The sequence below is a fragment of the Leptonychotes weddellii genome, chromosome 11 (assembly GCF_054177405.1).
Source record: "Leptonychotes weddellii isolate Sample4059 chromosome 11, ASM5417740v2, whole genome shotgun sequence".
NCBI classification, from domain to species: Eukaryota; Metazoa; Chordata; class Mammalia; order Carnivora; family Phocidae; genus Leptonychotes; species Leptonychotes weddellii.
In genome coordinates this window covers 47,782,206-47,801,916 of record NC_138379.1, presented here as the reverse complement: position 1 = coordinate 47,801,916, position 19,711 = coordinate 47,782,206, and the positions used below count along the sequence as shown (strand labels likewise).

The 19,711-nt window shown below is 44.7% G+C and overlaps 1 protein-coding gene across 1 annotated transcript in view; it reads left to right on the top strand.

Annotated features, from left to right (window-relative positions):
- C2CD3 (C2 domain containing 3 centriole elongation regulator) overlaps positions 1-19,711 on the top strand; it is a 140,562-nt gene that overhangs the window by 110,873 nt on the left and 9,978 nt on the right. Inside the window, exons 28-31 of the mRNA XM_081797327.1 lie at positions 2,109-2,270; positions 5,766-5,983; positions 8,909-9,830; positions 13,969-14,080. Of these exons, the coding sequence (XP_081653453.1) occupies positions 2,109-2,270; positions 5,766-5,983; positions 8,909-9,830; positions 13,969-14,080 (1,414 nt within the window). The remainder of the gene's footprint in view (positions 1-2,108; positions 2,271-5,765; positions 5,984-8,908; positions 9,831-13,968; positions 14,081-19,711) is intronic.

Here is a 19,711-nt window from a genome sequence, read left to right as displayed (position 1 = left end):
AGTCAAAGCAATCTTGAAAAAGAAAAGCAAAGCTGAAGGCATCACAATTCTCTGGACCCTCAAGTTATATTACAGTGCTGTAGTGGTCAATACAGTATGGTATTGGCACAAAAATAGACACATAGGTCAGTGGAACAGAATAGAAAACCCAGACATAAACCCATGTTTATATGGTCAATTAATCTTCAACAAAAGAGGCAAGAATATGCAATGGGAAAAAGTCTTTTCAACAAATAGTGTTGGGGAAATCTGGACAGTAACATGTAAAAGAATGAAACTGGACCACTTTCTTACACTATACGCAAAAATAAGCTTAAAATGGATTAAGGACCTAAATGTGAGACCTGAAACCATAAAAATCCTTGAAGAGAACACAAGCAGTAACTTCTCTGATGTCGACTATAGCAACATCTTAGATATGTCCACCTAAGCAAGGGAAACAAAAGCAAAAATAAACTGTTGGTACTACATCCAAATAAAAAGCTTCTGCACAGCAAAGGAAACAACCAACAAAACTAAAAGACAGCCTACTGAATGGGAGAAGACATTTGCAAATAACATATCCAATAAAGGGTTAATATCTAGACTATATAAAGAACTTACACAACTCGGGGCGCCTGGGTGGCTCAGTCGTTAAGCGTCTGCCTTCGGCTCAGGTCATGATCCCAGGGGCCTGGGATCGAGCCCCGCATTGGGCTCCCTGCTCAGCGGGAAGCCTGCTTCTCCCTCTCCCACTCCCCCTGCTTGTGTTCCCTCTCTCGCTGTGTCTCTCTGTCAAATAAATAAAATCTTAAAAAAAAAAAAAACCTACACAACTCAACACCCAAAAAACAAATATTCCAATTAAAAAATGGGCAGAAGACATGAACAGACATTTCTCCACAGAAGGACCTACACATGGCCAACAGAGACATGAAAAGATGCTCAACATCACTCATCAGGGAAATGCAAATCAAAACCATAATGAGACGTTACCTCACACATATCAGAATGGCTAAATCAAGAGCACAAGAAACCAGTATTGGCGAGGATGTGGAGAAAAAGAACCTTCATGCACTGTTGGTGGGAATGCAAACTGGTGCAGCCACTGTGGAAGACAGTGTGGAAGCTCCTCAAAAGTTAAAAATAGGGGCACCTGGATGACTCAGTTGGTTAAGAGTCTGCCTTCAGCTCAGGTCATCATCCCAGGGTCCTGGGATCGAGCCCCTCATCGGGCTTCCTGCTCGGCGGGAAGCCTGCTTCTCCCTCTCCTACTCCCCCTGCTTGTGTTCCCCCCCTCGCTGTGTCTCTCTTTCAAATAAGTAATAAAATCTTTAAAAACAAAAATAGAACTACCCTATGATTGAGGAATCACACTATTGGGTATTTACCCAAAGGATACAAAAACACAAATTCAAAGGGCAAATGCCTCATGTTTATTGAAGCATTATTTACAATAGGCAAACTATGGAAGCAGCCCAAGTGTCCATTCATAGATGAATGGATAAAGATGTGTGTGTGTGTGTGTGTGTGTGTGTGTATACATACATATATACACACATACACAATGGAATATTATTCAACCATTAAAAAGAATGAAATCTTGCCAGTTGGAACAACATGGATGGATCTAGAGTGTATAATGCTAAAAAAATAAGTCAAAGATGAATAGCATATTTCACTCCTATGTGGACTTTAAGAAACAAAGGGGAAAATAGATAAACCAAGAAGCCGACTCTCAACTCTAGAGAACAGATTGTTACCAGAGGAGAGATGGGTTGGGGAATGGGTGAAATGGTGAAGGGGACTAAGAATACACTTATCTTGATGAGCACTGAGTAATGTATGGAACTGTTAAATCACTCTATTATACACCTGAAACTAATATAACACTGTATGTTAACTACACTAGAATTAGAATTTAAAAAGAGAGAGAAGAATAAAGGAGTAAGACTGAAGGCAAGATTATCTGGAAGAGAGTTGTAATCCAAGCAAGAATTAACAAAGCCAGAACTGTGTTAATGGGGATGGATTTGCAATATCATTTTAGGAAGGTTATTTGTTGATTGTCACATTAGGAGTTTTCTTATTGGTTAGGAATTTACTTTGGCCCCATTTATTCCTGGCAGAAGTGGTACCGCAAGAAGTCAGGCATCACGCCATGAAGAGCATGTGCAGAATATCCGCCGGTTTCATGAATCCCTGCAGCAGGGAGAGGCAGTTTTGCCACGTGATGACAAACTGACCACATTGCCTTTGTCCTCCCGTACTTCCATTCTGACTTCTCTCAGGTAAGGCCCTGTGCTGGGAAAAGACACAGGAAACCATAGTGAAGCACAAGGTAATGGGCAGTGGCAGCCGACAGGACTGCTTTTCTGTCCACTGCCGCTGCCCTGGGAGGCTTAGGAGGGGTTTTTGTCTAGGTTAGTGTTGAATTGGACCCTGGACCCTCTTGGGGTTCCTCATAGATCAATCTTTCTCAAGCTTGAGGCCTTCCATTCCTTCATGGGCTCTATTACTCATACCTATTAACACAGGAACTTGAGGTTATTCACCAAACGTAATAACCACCCTCACATCTATACAGCTTCATACCTACTTTAAATTTACAGAGCCTCATCCTGCCCACTATCTTTCTTCTCACAACCACTGAATTCTTCCAGACCAGCATGTCCTGTTAATGCTTCCCTGTCTCTTTCTTAATTTCGTCAGCATCTGAGCCAGAGGAGCCCTGTGAGAATTGAAAGAGCCATTCTGGATCATCTGAGTCAGCCCCTGGGTTATCTAGTAAGAAGTGTGGTGCTGTGAAAAGGTCTTGGCTTCAGAGTCCAGTAGCCTTAGCTTCCGATCCTGGCTCTGCCATTCCCAGAGGAGGAGATAGCCTGTTGCCGGATCATTATAATGACATGTGATAAGAGCTGCAGGTTTTCTAGCAAAGGGTAGATGGAGGAATGAGTAACATTCTAAGTTGGTCATGGGAAGATTTAAAGAAGTCACACTTGCACTGGTCTTTGAAGGAGCAGGTCAATAAATGTGAAGGACATTCTATGCAGAAAACATGGTAAGACCCAGAGGCATGAAACAGCAAGTGAAGTTTGGAGGAAGACCAGCAGTAACAGGATACAGCTGAGCATAAGATGTAACGAGCAGAGGGCCTAGTCAGTTGAGCGTCTGACTCTTGGTTTCAGCTCAGGTCAAGACCTCTTGGGTTGTGGGATCGAGCCCCACTTAGGGCTCTGCGCATGGTGGGGAGGCTGTGTGAGAGTCTCTTCCAGTGCCCCTCCTCCTACTTACATGCTTTCTCTTTCTCTCCAATAAATCAATCTTAAAAAAAAAAAAAAAAAGATGTAAAAAGCCGGGTAAGTTTCTATAGGGCCATCTTGAAGGCCCTAAATGTCAGCTAAGAGTTTGGACTTTTAGAACAAATGCTTCTCAAGTGGAAAGTGATGGGGAGAGGAGGAAGAGAGTGTGTAAAACTTGAGGAAAAAATATTTGACAGATTTTATATTTGGAAAAACAAACCTATTACTTGGTTTTATAAAGCAAACTCAGAAAAGAATTGGCAAAATGTTTTTGATTGGTGGAACATGGGTTAAAAAGAATTGAACAGGGGCTCCTGGGTGGCTCAGTCGTTAAGCGCCTGCCTTCGGCTCAGGTCATGATCCCGGGGTCCTGGGATCGAGCCCCGAGTCGGGCTACCTGCTCGGCGGGAGGCCTGCTTCTCCCTCTCCCACTCCCCCTGCTTATGTTCCCTCTCTCGCTGTGTCTCTCTCTGTCAAATAAATAAAAAATCTTTTAAAAAAAAGAATTGAACAGTCATGCTATAGACTATGGGAAACTGTTCAGACTTTTATAATTACAAGGAAGTGGTAGGTTCAGATTCTCATTTTAGATTCTCAGCTAGAGATTGGAGGCTATTTAAGTAAAACCATTAATAGTGTGGCTGCATTTTATTGGGTCATTCACATAACATATTTTAGAATTCGCTGAGAAAAGAAAAGAAAGTGTCCTGCACCCTAGAGCAGTTTCTCTCCAAGTCCGCACTGTTGACATTTGGACCGGATACTTTGCTGTAGGGGGCCTGTCTTATGCATTGTAGGATATTTAGCAGCATCCTTGGCCTATATCCACTAGATACCAGTAGCACCCGTCCCCTGATTGTGACAACCAAAAATGTCTCCACACATTGCCAAAAGACTTCTTGGGGCCAAATTGCCAGGCTATAAACCACTGCCCTAGAGCAGTGGTTCTCAAAAAACTTAGTGCGTATCAGAATCACATGAAGAGCTTGTTAAAACAGCAGCTGCTGGACCCACCCATACAGTTCCTGATTCAGAAGGTCTAGGGTAGTGCCTGAGAATTAGCATTTCTAGTAAGTTCTCAGATGATGCTGATGTGCTAGACCTAGAACCAGGTTTTGAAAACTGCTAGTAGATGAATTCTCTACCAAATGGAGATGAAACAAGATACCAATTTTACATGACTTCCTTGGGTTCACAGAGCCCTAAAACATTGCTTCATTTGAATCACAGCACTTGTATGAGACCTGCAGAGCAAATATTAATAAACCTTTTCACAGATGAGAAAACTGCAGCTTAGTCTTAATAGGTTCTATACCCAAAACCTCTGACAAGGCCAGTTGGGTATGCACATTTTCTAAAGTTCCACCAAGTTCACAGTTGTTTTGCATGTTCCTGCTACAGGTAGCATGTGGTGTTCACCCAGATGTAGACACCTAAATCCACCGTGACTTGAGAGTCATGGCCTCTAGTGACAGATTAAGGATCAGCACCGTGCTCCCTCATTTAATTTGTATTTGACTGTAGAACATGCAAACTGTTGCTAACAAAGGACAGAGAGACTTTCAGTTTACCTCACAGGTACTTAACGTCTGTGTTGTAGTGTACCAGGCACAGTGAGTGAACCAAAGAAATAGAGAAGTTTGAAATACTGTCTTCTGTCACCAAGTGCTCATGGCCTAGTTTGGGAAACTGACACGTAATGAGAAAACTAAGGGGAAATCTAAGACAAAAGGCTGATGGAGATGCCAAGAGTGAAGGAGTTTAAGGGAGAGGTGGCCCAAGGATTTGGGTTGATGGACTTTGGAAAGGAGAAATGTGAGTACTTTAAAAGTTAAAGAGCATAGGGACACAGCAAGGGGAGTAGCTTGAACTCAGGTTCCAGCATTCAGAGGTATGAGGCCAAAGTGAACCTAGTTGGGACAGGGCCCATCTATGATCATGGAGAAAGCACTATGCTGGGTACAGTAGATAGAAAGGAGTCAGCACACAGCTCACAGTACATCAGGGGAAATAGATGTGATTGGAGAGTACAGAACTGTGGAGCACAAAGGGGGACTTCTTAAACCAGTTTAGAGGTGCAGGGAAGACTTGCTAGGAGAGGTCACTTACTTGAAGGATCAGGAATGGTTATGAGGTAGCAAAGGTCAGTGTTAGTCCAGAGTAAGGCCTTCCTCTGTCAGAGTAAGAGGATGGTAGTCAAGAATGGTTCCTTCCCTACAGGAGGTGGGGTTTTTGCTGGACATCAGAAGAGGAATCTCATTAGCCAGACAGAAGGAGGGGAAGGTTGTCCCCAGCAGCAGGATTGTAGTCAAATGAAAGATGAATTGGTGGCTTAGAGCAGGAGGGTAGGGTCCTAGTGTTAACAGACCAAGTGAGAAGTACTAAGGTCCTAGCTCAAGCAGTAGAATGCCAGGGAAATGAAAAAGATGCTTGCAATCCCAGGGAATGACACTTTTGTCCTCTTCTCCCTTTCTTTTTTTACAGGAGGAATCTGAATGAGCTAGATCAGATCCAGCAGTACTTCAGTCAGAAGCTCACCAAGCCTTTACTTCCCCTCAGTGCTCAGACTCATACCATCTTGCAGTGTCCGGAGAGCCACAGGGACCATCGTGGGCCCGGAGACAGCAGCCTAGACCCAGAGAGCCAGTGCATCCTGGAGAAATCCAATAACCTGGTGTTGCAAGTCAGCTCCTTAATCACGGGTATGGCTCAGGGCCCCTCTTGTTGAGGAGTTACGCTCACTGGGTGCCTGTTCAAAAAGCATTTGAATATCAGCCCTCATAAAAGCCCCTATGACAAATAGAGACCAACAGCTTTCACTGTCTTACTTATTTACCGTCTTCCTTCTGGAAGGAGAGGTGTAATAATAACACAGCACAGGGACGTGTGAAATGGAGAGACCGTCGGACTGAGAGGCAGGAGACCCGAGTCAGGTCTTTGGTGGCTTTCTGGCTCAGGCTCACTATATGATACCACCTACCCTCACCCCTTTCCCTTCTTGAGGCTTCCCCAGCCAAAAAAAACAAGAGTGGATTAGGTAAGTTCTTCAGTAGCAGTTCTTGAGCTTGCGCCACTCTGTTCTCAGGAAAAAATCAACTAGACCTATTTAAAATTGTAATTCTCAGAAGGCAGAAGTCCGCATTTTTAGCAGGTACCTCAGATGACTCTAGATGTTGGTGGTCCATAGTCGACCCTTTGAAAAACCCCTTAAAGCAGTGGTCCTCACTTTGGCTGCATATTGGAGTTCTTAAGGGAACTTTTCAAATGCAGATGCCCAGGCTGCACCATAGGTTAGTTGCAACAGGATCTCTGAAGGTGGGACCCAGGCATCAGTGTTTTTCAGAACTGCCCAGGTAATTCCACTGTGCAGCCCAGACAGAGACTGCTGTAGAATAAGTATTTCTCAAACTTGGCCTGAACATATAAAAATCACCTAAAAAATCACCTGGGTCTTGCTCCATTCATTTGAATCAGAATGCAGGGTTAAGACCTGGGAACTTATATAGCAGGCACGGTAGGGGAATAGTGAGAAAACAATTAGAGCAGTACCTTTAGCCATCACTTTGGTGTCATTTTTGTTCAAGCAGAAGATGTATATTGTACACAGGGATGAATAAGTTCAGTTTTCTCTGTTTAAAGGGGAAAGAAGCCACCATGATTGATATTAGGTACAAACTTCCTTCTTATCCTCTTTCCCAGAGGGCTGACCTGTTGGTAGCCAGGGCTCCAGAGGTACATGCTGTATTTGGCTTCTACTTGCTTGGAAATATTCAGTCATCTATTTACTGAGCACAAACTATGCCAGGCACTATGTGTTACTAGTTCTAGGAGGATAAAGTGGTGGACAAGACGGGAATTGTCTTTCATCAAGCGTACATTCTATAGTCAACTGAAGAAACTGCCCCCCAGAAAGAAAGCATTAAGAGCAAAACAGAGGGAGGCTTGTTTGGGGTAGAGGTGAAAGCAAATTGGGAACCCTCCAAATGGGTATATTAAAAGAGGAGAGAGAATGAGAGAGATGATTGGATCGAAGAAAACAGTTCAAATAAATAAACTCCCCCAGCCTCCATCACTTCTCAGTACACTTTTGAAGAAGTCATTAGACAAGTAGATACAAATGAAGCTTGAGAGTGAGTTACTGAGTAGGGATCTCATTTATGCCACATCTATGTGCCAGGTCCTTTGCTGGCCTCTAAAAATGCAACATGAATCAAACACATGGTTTCTGCCTTTGAGAAGCCCACAGTCTGATGGGGAAACATACACAGTAGCATCTTAAGTGCTTCCTTATAGAACAACACTGTTTAGCCATCCCATCCAGCTGGCGTACCCGGGAAGGCTTCCTGGAGGAGGTGCAGTAGAGCAGGGCCTTGAAGGACGGGCTGGTTTGTAAAAAGCAGAAAGACTGCTCCAAGACAGAAAGGATAGTTCAGGCCAAGGGATCAGGATTAACTAACCTGCTTCCTGGTTCCTCTTCCTGTTTGCAGGTAGGGATGTTCCGTTCTCATACATCTACTCCCCTTTGAGATATGAAAATTGTTAATGTATTAAATTCAGCCCATATCTCCTATAGGCTGAAGATGCCATTAGGTGCAGTGAGGGAGATGTGACCCCACACACCAGGAGTCAAATTTGCCTCCCAATTCCTAACTTTCTCTTCTTAAATAACCATGCAGACAAACCACTTACTAGGCCTATTTATTTATGCCCCCCATTTAACTGCAAAATAATTTGAAATGACTGGTAGCTTCCATTTATTGTTTATACATGTGCCACACCACATATGCCCATTTATCACATGTATTCTTTACCATAACCCTGTGTGAAGGTGGTTAATCACTTTTTTAAATTTTTATTTATATATTTATTTTTATTATGTTCAATTAGCCAGCATATAGTATATCATTAGTTTTTGATGTAGTGTTCAAAGATTCATTAGTTGCATATAACACCCAGGGCTCATCACCACACATGCTCTCCTTAATGCCCATCACCCAGTTACCCCATCCCCCACCCCCCTGTTAATCACATTTTAAAGATAAACAGGTTCAGAGAGGATAGTTTGCTCATGACCACAAAGTTGATAAGTGACAGTAGAGATTTGAACCCAAGACTGACCAGCCCCCAAAGCCTCTGCTCTTTCCACACACCATGCTGCCTCCATTTTCTCTGTAAACCTCCCCTGCCTTACCATTTGGGTGATAGATGACTTGCTTTTATTTTCCAAGTAAAATATATAGTTCTATAATAACTGTCATCAAATAGGTAAATAAGTAGATTCTCATTTTGATTTTTAATATAGGTAATTACTGAAGTAAATGGAAGCATGAACATGCCCGCCAGGACTCCTAGCTCCCAAGAATTCCTGAGCATGAGCAGATAGTCTCTGAAAGCGATGTAACCACAACTATAAACAGATTAGATTTTGGTCCTCTGATGTTAGAATAAAGTGCTAGAAATTATATACTGCCTTGCATATAGTTTCACTGATTCGAGTGGATTAACCATCTTTAAGATTTGTTCAAAGTCTGATTGCAAGAATACATCTGAAGCTAGAGCCTAGCATGGGAAAATTGAGTGGTCTGTGGCCCTATCTTGTAGTTAGACTGATATCTGTTGCTGTTCAGATCTGCAGACCATCACCAAGAATTCTCAAGCATCTTTGAGTTCTCACCGAGCCCGGAGTAGAAGCGGAGACGTTCCCACCCTACCAGATGCTCAGGACACAGTGGCCATGCAGGAACGAAGCACAACTCCAGACCTGCCATTGGCAAGAGCTCCGGATGAGGGCAGAAACCACCTAACTCCCCCTACTCTTGAAGAGACTTCAAGCGGAAGAGGAATGCTCCGTGAGTCCCTGGGGCACACAGTACCCATTACAAGGATGCAGAGCAGTGAGGAAACTGAGGCAGGCCCAGCCTACAGTGATGAGGACTATGAAGAAGACCTCATTGAGCCCAGGACACTCAATGACATCACCACCGTGACAGACAAAACTAGCCCTTGGTCCAGTTTCATGTCAGACGCAAGTGAGATCATCAGCCTTCAGCCCGATGAGGTGCATAAGGAAGGCCCTTCTTGTCCTTCTTCAAAGCGTTTCCCCAGAGAGGAGCTCAAGGGCAAAAGTAGCCCTCTGCCCGGCCCAGGAAGGGCGGTCCACCCCCACCTGCTTAGGCAGGGTTCTCCTAGCCAAAGTCTTACTGCTTGTGAGGCTGAAGCCTCTCATGCCAGGGATGGAGAGCCTGCTTCAGCAGACCGTCAACTCGTCTCACAAGTGACACTCTCAGGAGCCCAACAGAGCAGCACTTCTGTTGGATTGAGCTCACCAAGAGCAGATCAGGACCAGGAGCCCAAGCCAGAGGCCCAGACTGAGCATGAGGCTGCCTCCAGTGAACTAAGTGATTCTGCTGATAGCTTCGAGAAATTCCCTCTCCACCTAGCCTCCCAGAGCAGGAAGGAAAGCCATCGGGCGCTACCCATCAGCTGCCCTGACATCAGGCAGAAGCAGGCAACATCTGGATCAGAGGTGTCCACAAGGCAGAGCCTCCTGTATCCTTTGGGATTTCCAACAAGTAGCGCCCCCTTGAGCCATTTGTAGGCATTTTGGATGCTGGCACTTAGGCCAGCCTAGTGTGTATGTGTGTGTGTGTGAGTGTGAGCAGTGGCCTCCCTCATGTAATGCACTGGGAGGTACAGGAAGCCCCTTCCTTCAGAAGATGCTGGGGCGAATAAGGAGCTATGATGCTACTGTTAGCACCGCCCTCTGAAGCATAATATGCTTTGAATTGGGTTTAAGGGTGAGTAGCACATTCATTAGCCTAGCCCAGCCTGATTTACTGGATCAATCTCTTGGGGGTTTTACACTTGAAGGCAGTGTTCTGGATGTAAGGAATGAGACCACTAATCTCAGGTGAAATCGAAGTAAAGGGTGCAGAGAGAGGGGAAAGGAGAGTACCAGCACTGACTGAGCATTTACTATGTGCCAGGCACTTCACATACCTTTTTCGTTCAGTCGTCATAAGTCTAGAAGGTCGGTGTCATCATTTCTGTTTTGCATGTAGGGAAACTGAGGCTCAAAGTTACGGTAACTTGCCTCAATTTTTTTTTTAGAAAAAAGGCAAGTGGTAGGGAAAAGGAGAGAGGAAGTGGGCGCAGTTGAAATGGACTTGCCCAACTCCTCCTCCCCCTCCAGAATGGCAGTGTTAATGGGAGGAAGGGACACCTAACATTCCCCCCGTTCCTGCTTTGAAACACAGATGGACGTGTTATGGGAAAAAGAAACCACTCAGGACCTTCGGCAGCGCAGCAGCAAGCAGGGGTTACTGCGCAGCTGCTGAGGAAGGAGGCTGTTTCACTGAAGAGATCTTTCTCTACCAGAAGCCAGGGGGCCTGTTCTTGACCCTTCTAGACCCAGCTTCTTATTACTTGTGTGACATCAGACTTACAATTTAACTTTTCTGAGCCTCAGTTTCTTCACCTGTAAGACGGAGACAGTAATCCCTTACCCACCAGACTGTACACTCCCGACGTAGGTCAGGGACCTTGTCTTTTTCTGTGTCCCCGGCACCAGACATAACACAGAGGGGGGCTCAGTAAATATAGATTGAATTGAACTATCATAATTTCACAGGATTCTTGAGAAAATCCAATCAAATTGATTCTTGAGGAGATTAAATGAGTACCCACTACACAAATGTGATTCACGTTGCAAAGCAGAGAGAAACTAAAGGGTAGGCGGTGGGGACTCAGGAAAGACGGAAACCATGAAATGGCTGGAGGGTGAGCACTGAAAGCAGGTCGCCTTCAGTGGAGTTCCTTCCTGGCCTCACTCATCCTGGCTTCTGACGTTGCTGTTTAGTTATGCTCAGAATGTACAGTCTGCTGGAGCGGTCTGTGCCCAGGTCCCCGGGGTACTACTCTAATTCGGACCTCCCAAGTATTCATTCTTCCAAAAAATGGGTATTGCCAGGCTGTGTGCTGCTACTGAAGACAGATTTGAATTAGACCTTACCTCAGAAGTTCCCATTAAGAGGCAGGGACAGGCAATGATACAATTTCTTGTTCTAAGTGCTGTGATGAAACATGGACAGAATGCTAAGGAGCAAGAGGAAGAAGCTGCCCTAATACCGTTTGGAGGCATCCCAACAAGAGAGACAGTAGAGCTGGACCTCAAAGATGAATAGGCATTCTGTAGGCAGAGATGAGAGAAAGTTCTAGTCACAGCGAACTGTGTGTACAGAGGCATAGCCAGGTGAAAGAGCCTGGCCTATGGGCAGCAGTTCACTCTGGTTAGAGCCCAGGGGTATGTGGGATGGTGAGAGGTGAGGCAGGGCTGCCTCTGAAAGAGCCTTTTATGCCTGGCTAAGGTGCTTGGACTCTACCCTGTAAGCAAATTAAACTTCAGTGTCCTTATCTTTAAAACAGAAGTAATAATAGTACTTCTCTTGTGGGGTTATTGTGAAAAGTCAGTTAACAGTTTAAACTACCTAGCAAAGTGCCTGGTACCATAGTGTTCAGGAAATGTTAACTGGTAAGCAAGCAAGAGTGTGATTGGTCAGGTTTACATATTAGAAAAGTCACGCAATGCCTTGTAGAGGGTGGATTATGGATTAGATGAAGGGAAGGCCAGAAGCAAGGAGACAAGGTGGGAAACTTGCAATAATAATAAAAGATGAAGAAATGTGACCTAAAGCATGGACTGCTTTATGATGAAGAGGAGGGGCACAGATTTGAGAGAATTAGATAGGGGTAGGGAAGAGAAAGAAGAAAATAGAAAGGATGACAGAGTTGTCTCAAGTGCTAGGTAAGCAAGGTGATTGACTGGATAGGGAAAGCACATAAAGAGAGACAGTTTCGGGGGAAGGTACACATTTCCGTTTTGGATATGTTTGCCTGGAAGACATCCAAGAGGAGGCCAGCTATAAAGGTAGGTGCCTCTGGAAACAGATAAGGGCAGCAGGGAGGGCATGGAAAGGGAGAAGCACACACCAAAATGGAGCACACACCCAAAATGGATCACCAGTACGTAAAGCGCAGAACAAGACACGCCCACAGAGGAGGCAAGGAGAGCTGGTCAGAGGTGGAAAAGCAGGACGGAGGCAGGGCAGGAGCAGAGTGTCCGGGAGTAGTGGTCAGTGCTCTGACACTTAAGACAGGTCCAGTAGGATGTGGACTGATGGTGGCTTTAGCGTTAAGGAGGACGGTGCAGAGGTGGGAACGGAAGGCAGACTTCAGTGGTGGAGGGAACCGGAGTGGTAAGGACAGCAAGAATAGGCAACTTTTTCCCATTAACCAGGGAAATAAGAATCGCTGACATTTAATGAACATTTGATGTGTCAGGCACTATTCTAAGTACTTGTGTATATAAAGCCATGTAATCCTCAAAAGGTACTATTACTATATCCACTCTACAGGGGAAGAAATAGGTGCAAAAAATGAATTTTCCTGAAGTCACTGTCTAAAAAATGACAGAGGTGACTGTAGGAGCAGGACCCTCAGAGAGGCAGGAGGCTGAGAGGGGGAGCTTTGGTGCTCTGGACATACCGGTGACACCTTAGCAAAGCTTTCCCTTCCCCACAGCATCAGCTAAGTGGCACAGTCCCCAGTGGTCAGAGCGGCCACAGCAGCCAGGGCCTGCTTCACTTGGGCCTCTGACGGAGGCTTGGGTAAAAGGGTTCTTCCCCCTCCGGATCTCCATCTCCACCCCCACCTCTCTAGAGAAGAATCAGGGAATTGAGCCAAGGCAGGAAATGATGCCTTTCATTCATTCAGTGGATACTTACTGAACGCCTGCTGTATCCCAGGTGACAGGAATAGGACTATGAAAAAGAGATCGATCATCTCTACCCTCTTGGGAGTTCAAAGTCTAGCCTAGAAGAACCCTGATAAACCAATTTGAACCAGAACCATGTTTAGCTTATTGAACAGAAACAAAAAATTAGAACATCAAAATAGTCCCCTCCCAACCGAAAACAGTGCTTTGAATGAACAAATGTTTTTGGAACACTGTGTTCTCGGCACAGTACTGGGTACATCAGAGGATACAGAGAAGTACAAGATGTGGTACTTGCTTCTAGGGCTCAGGTGCAGACTGCGTGGATGAGCTGTACCCACAGACAGCCCCTTATGTAGAATCCTCATTCCTGGATGTTGGCAGAGAACAGCTGGGAGGACACTGCCCTTGGAGCCACCTTCCCACCCCGACCCTGTCTGACTGACTTCTCACAGGGCAGTTTTGGGTCAGCAGGCCCTCAGCAAGTGTCACTGAAATGTTGCTGCCTACCAGCCTCATACAGGGTTCTAGGGAAGTAGTGAGGTAACTGAAGGAAACTACATCGCCCGTACCTTTGAGAAGCTTCTGGAAGGAATGCTGAGACAAATCAAGAGTCCTAGCAGAGTAAAACAAGCATTAGCCTGTGTAGCAGACCGCGGGGAAGGAGGGATGTCCGTGGGCTGACATTAGAAGAGGCTTCCAAGAAGAGGATTTTAACTAACCCTTACAGAAAGTATAGACTGTGATTTGTTAGGGGTGGGCAGGGTCTTCCAGGCAGAAGGCACCAGTGGAGCAGAGGTGTCATGGGCAAGAAGAAGTTGGGGGAAATGAGTGGGGGTGACTAAGCCCAGGGGAGAAGCCAGTCTGGCAAGGGGGCAGATTTCTAGGTAACTGTGTCCCTTAACTACCGTCTAGGCCGGAGCCCATTGTGGTGCCCAACTTCTTTTTGCCTCCCCAGCAGTTGGAGGCCTCCCTGCGGATGCTGTCATTCTCTGCAGCTTTGCCACCACCAGCCACAACAGACCAGGTAAGAACAGCCGGCTGACCTCCCTTCCCTAGAGTCCTCATCTCTTCCATGGAAGCATGTGCAGAATGCAGAGCTGCCCTGGGCCAGCTTCCTGACAAGGCAGCAGCACTAGTCACTCTCCAAGCTTGTGCTGAGCACATTCTGGAGGCCCAGCAGCATACAAGGAGTTCACCTAGGGGTGAACTAGGCACAAAATGAGGAAGAGTAAATGTGTTAAGAGCAGGGCATCATCAGCCAAGATACAGATATGTGGCAGAAACATTAAAAACAGGACTCAGCCAAGAAATGAATACTGAGTGCTGTGGGAGCTCCACTAAGCCAAGGTGGGCATGAGCAGAGGAAGCTTCAAACAGGAGACGCAGCCTCCGCACACGGTGAGAGATGAATAAGGTCTGGAGGAAGAGAACAGTATCAGGGCTATACCCGTTTGTTGTTTACAGAACACCTTGTAACTGTTCATCCTTCAGCTGACCTAGCTGGTTACAGATCCCAGCTCTCCTCTTTTCCTCCTTGGCACAGCACCAGACCTTTCTTGCAGGTGGCAAGAAATAATAATAACTACTTTTGTAATCATTCAGCATATATTTCTAGAGTACCTACCCTGTGTCAGGCATTGCGCTAGGTTCTGAGCATACAGTAGTAAATAAGACAAATTCCCTGTCTTTGTGGAGCACAAAGAGTAAACAAAAAAAATATTTACAGACAGTGATGAGTAGTAGGTGTTTTGTTTTGTTTTTTAAGATTTTATTTAGTTATTTGACAGAGAGAGGGAACACAAGCAGGGGGAGTGGGAGAGGGAGAAGCAGGTCTCCCACTGAGCAGGGGGAGCCCGATGCAGGGCTCGATCCCAGGACCCTGGGATCATGACCTGAGCCGAAGACAGACACTTAACCATCTGAGCCACCCAGGCGCCCGTGTAGTAGGTGTTCTGATAAAGAACAGGGTCTCTCTGAAGAGGCAGTGTTTAAGCTGAAAGATGGTGGTCATGGTGGTGCTTGCAGGGCACTGTTCAAAGCACCTTGTATTAACGCTTTACATTCAGCAACCTAATGAGGTACATATTTTATCCCTATTTTAAGAGGAAGAAACTGAGGCACAAAGAGGTGAAGTATCTTGCCTCAAGCAGGTGTTAAGTGATAGAGCCAAAATAGGAATCTAAGCAGTCTGTTTTCAAAGTCTGTGTCCTAACTACTATACTGTGAAGGCGCCAGCCATGTAAGAACTTGGAGATGAGTATTCCAGGCAGAGAGAACAGCAAATGCAAAGGCCCTGAGGCTGAAAGAGCTTGGCATGATCTAGGAACTGACACAGAGCCAGTGGCACCGGAACATAGAGAGGCTGGAGAGCCCAGAACACACAGGACACAGAACCATGAAAAAGAGTTTAGATTTTATTCTAAATGCAAGGATATTCTTTGAAATGTGTTAAGCAGGGGAATGAGATCTGTTTTAAATTTTAAAGAATTCACCCAGGGTGCTAAATAGAGAATGGGCTGTCAGATTTTGCAGCATGATGGTCATAGGTGATCTTGAAAGAGTAATTGCAGTAATGTGGAGGAAAGAACTGTAATAGTGCCCATGTGCCAGGCACTTATTCGAGATCCTAGGGGTGAACTAGGCACAGAGCCCCTGCCTCATGGAACTTTTCAAAAAACAAAATAATTTCAGAGAATAATACATGCTCTGAACAAAATATATTTGTTTATTAATTGTAATAGCTAACTCATATTTAATGCTTATATGCACCAGACATTAAGTACTTTCATGTATAAACTCATTTAATTCTCCCAACAGAATTCTCCCATGGGATATCGTTATCCCCATTTCATAGAAAGGAAAACTGAAGCTCAGAGTTGTTTTTTTTTAAGATTTATTTATTTATTTATTTTTATTTGAGAGGGAGATCAGAGAGAGCACAAGCCGTGGGAGGGGCAGAGGGAGAAGCAGGCTCCCCACTGAGCCCAGGAATCATGACCAGAGCTGAAGGCAGACGCTTAACCAACTGAACCACTCAGGCATCTCTCAGAGTTTTCCATACAGACCACCAGATATTATTTCTATTTTATATAGAAACCAAGACACATAACGGTTAAGTCACTTGCCCAGCATCTCCCAAACAGTGAGTGACTTAAAACATAGGACTTCAAATCTATGCTTTCCATTACACCACTTTAAAATCATAACCCTGGACTATTTTTCTAACCACTTTGCCTTTCTATGGGTTTCATTTTGCAATTAACACTTAAAACACTGTTTATGCTTTTCCAGAGCCTACTTTGATGACCAACGGGGGTCAGTCCAGAAGCATCTTGAGAGCCTGGGGGTATAGTCCTAAAAAGAAGCCATCACATATCCGATCCTTTTACTAGCTTTCCTTCCTCCTCTCTCCCTCAACTTCCCTAGCACCATTTTCAGGACATCGCATTTATTAGGCAGATGGATCAATCTAAGTTCTCACACATCTCATTTTTTATCAGATTTGTAAATCCTTTCCTGGAGGAGGAAAGATGCCATCCCCCACCCAGGAGCTCTGCATTTTTGTGGCCTTTATTCCTACTCTGGTTTGTGCTCTCCAGCTTATCTCCTTCCTCTTGCATGGCCCATATATCCCCATCAGCATTTATGCTAGAGTCTCCGGCCTATATCCAGGTACCAGGCACAAGCTTTTTTTTTTTTTTTTTAAAGATTTTATTTATTTATTTGACAGAGAGAGAGAGATAGCGAGAACAGGAACACAAGCAGGGGGAGTGGGAGAGGGAGAAGTAGGCTTCCTGCCGAGCAGGGAGCCCGATGCAGGGCTCGATCCCAGGACCCTGGGATCATGACCTGAGCCAAAGGCAGACGCCCAAAGACTGAGCCACCCAGGCGCCCCCCAGGCACAAGCTTTTGAGCGAGACACCCACGAGGTGAAATACTGAATCTGCTACTAAGTAATTAAGGGATCTTGAACAGTGACTTGACCTTTCCGAGTTTCTGTTTCCTTTTAAGTAACATCAGGCTAAAATAATTCTTACCTAATAGAATGAGGCAAGAATTACTCTAGAGGAAAAAACTAGACACCGTTAGCCCCCTTTCCCTCTTCCCCTCCCAGCAAAGTGGGTGAGATGGCAGTGAGTCACGCCCCTCAGGAAGGGAATCTGTGGGCCACTCTGAGCTGTCATCTCAGCTATCATGCAGAACTGCTGTTCCTGCTTTTGAGTTTCTGCCTTCAGGAGGTACCAGCTCCCAGGGGACTTTACTGTCTTTGATCTGTTAAACATAAGACACAGGTGTGGGAGAGGGAGAAATAAGAATTTTCACTTCAATTAAAGGGCAAGTCTAGTTTTGAGAAGATAAGTCTCATATACTTTTCAGCTATTTTTCTTTTCTTAGTCACAGCAAAACTCCATTATTTGTCTGCTGTTCTCAGGGCCACCTCTCTCCTCAGGACCTCATTCTGGGTCCTACTTAGGGTAACTAATCATCACAGTTCACCCAAAACTGTCCCATTTCAGCATTGAAAGTCCCAGGACCCAGGAAACCTCAGGAGGTTGGTGGTCCTCACTAGCAATGACCCTCTCACTACTTGATGCATTCAGAGCAGCATATTTTCTGAGGCTTGTGCTCTGGCTGGCTGCTACCCAGTGCTGGATAACCTAGGAATCAAATCAAGTGTGTGTTTAAGACACTAGCAAGAAGAGGCACCAAAAGTTGAGAAAAAAAAAAATTAAGAATGACATTTATTTTTAAAGCATTGAAATAGTTACCAGGGGATAAGTCAGAACTTTGATTAACTTCATTATACTTATGATTTATTTTAGATTTAATCGTGAATTATACTTGGGCGGGAGCACCATAATCTTCTTAGTTTCTGGTCTCAGAAGGTCTTAAATGTGGCCTCACTTTGAAGAATTTAAGACAAAAACCAGACGTTTGTATTTAGCCACATACTTACTGTTGCTGATGTTCTTCATTCCTTCTTCTCATCCTGATTTCCGACCAGGATCATTTCCCTTCAGCACGAAGAACTTCCTTTAGAATTTCATGTATTGCAGACCTCCTGGCAACAGCTTCAGTTGTCTGAAAATATCTTTATTTTGCCTTCAGTTTTCAAGGATATTTTTTCCCACTGGATATAGAATTCCAACTTGAATTTTGTTTGTTTTAGCATTTTAGAGCTATCATTCCACACTCTGACTTACATTGTTTCTGATGAGAAGCAGCCATCATTCTTACTGTTCCCCCAAATGTAATGTGACCTTTATTTTCTGTCTACTTTTAAGATTTTCTCTCTTTTCAACAGTTTGACTACAATGTTCATAGTTGTGGAGGCAGGGGTAGGAGAGGGGAGGAAGAGCACATAGGTCTATTCAACAGTATTAGCAGTGTTGTAGTTCTTAGGTTTGATTGTGTTGACCTTAAAAAACAAAAGAACGGGTCATTTTACCAGCTAAATGAGTTTATTCTGGAACAGCAGAGGAATTGCAATTTTGGGACGAGCCAACTATGGCAAAACAGGCAAGTCTGCAGAACAGAGGAGAGGGGCTTGCTTTTATAGGGGGAAGGGAGGAAGCTGGGAAGGACTTTTCTGCTTAGTTCTCCTTGGCTAGGTTGTTGCTGGGCAAGGAGGAATTCTTCCTTTTTCCTGCTGGGGTATGGAAATAACGTAAGCTGTTTCCTGCTGAAGAATGCTAGGTCTGCTCCTTACCACCAGGGGTAGTGTGTGAGAGCTCCCCCTTCAGGGCCTCCTGACTCCATTTTAAATGAGATTTCCTTTATTTTCACAGTTGGATTGGGTTGTGGATTCATAGATGTTCATTTTTATTATGCTTTATAATTTACATATGTCACATAGTTTCTTTGGTATGTAGCACAATGAAATCACAAAATTGTATGTAATTAAAATTTTAAGAGTGATTGAATGGTGCCAAGATGGAGATACCAACTCCTTCCATAAATCTGGCTGTGACTGTGGAGCAGGGAAATCAGATAGTGGCTGGGGCGGTGTGTGAGATAAAGGGAAGGTTTTTTGGTTTGGTTTTGTTTTTGCTTAATATGGGAATGGCTACAGCTTTCTTTATGTGACTGCAATGGTCCCATAGAGAAAAGGAGAATGGGAAGATGCAGGAGAGGGAGAGAGAAGAGAAAGGATGGTCCTTGAGTCAGGGAGGGCATGGGATGCAGAGCACATGTGGAGGCGGCCTTTTGAGAGGAAAAAGAAAACTCACCGTGAAGCACGAAGGAAGATGGAGAAGATCGAGAAGATGGGTGCTAAAGCAAGTAGGATTAGAAATTTGGTGGTAGTGTTTCCCATTTGATAGAAGCTTCTATTTTCTCTCTTTTTTTTTAAGGATTTTATTTATTTAGGGGCACCTGGGTGGCTCAGTCGTTAAGTGTCTGCCTTCAGCTCAGGTCATGATCCCAGAGTCCTGGGATTGAGCCCCGCATCGGGCTCCCTGCTCAGCAGGAAGCCTGCTTCTCCCTCTCCCACTCTCCCTGCTTCTCCCTCTCCCACTCCCCCTGCTTGTGTTCCCTCTCTCGCTGTCTCTCTCTCCGTCAAATAAATGGGTAAAATCTTTAAAAAAAAAAAAAATTTATTTGGGTTTTTTTTAAAGATTTTATTTATTTTGGGGCGCCTGGGTGGCTCAGTTGG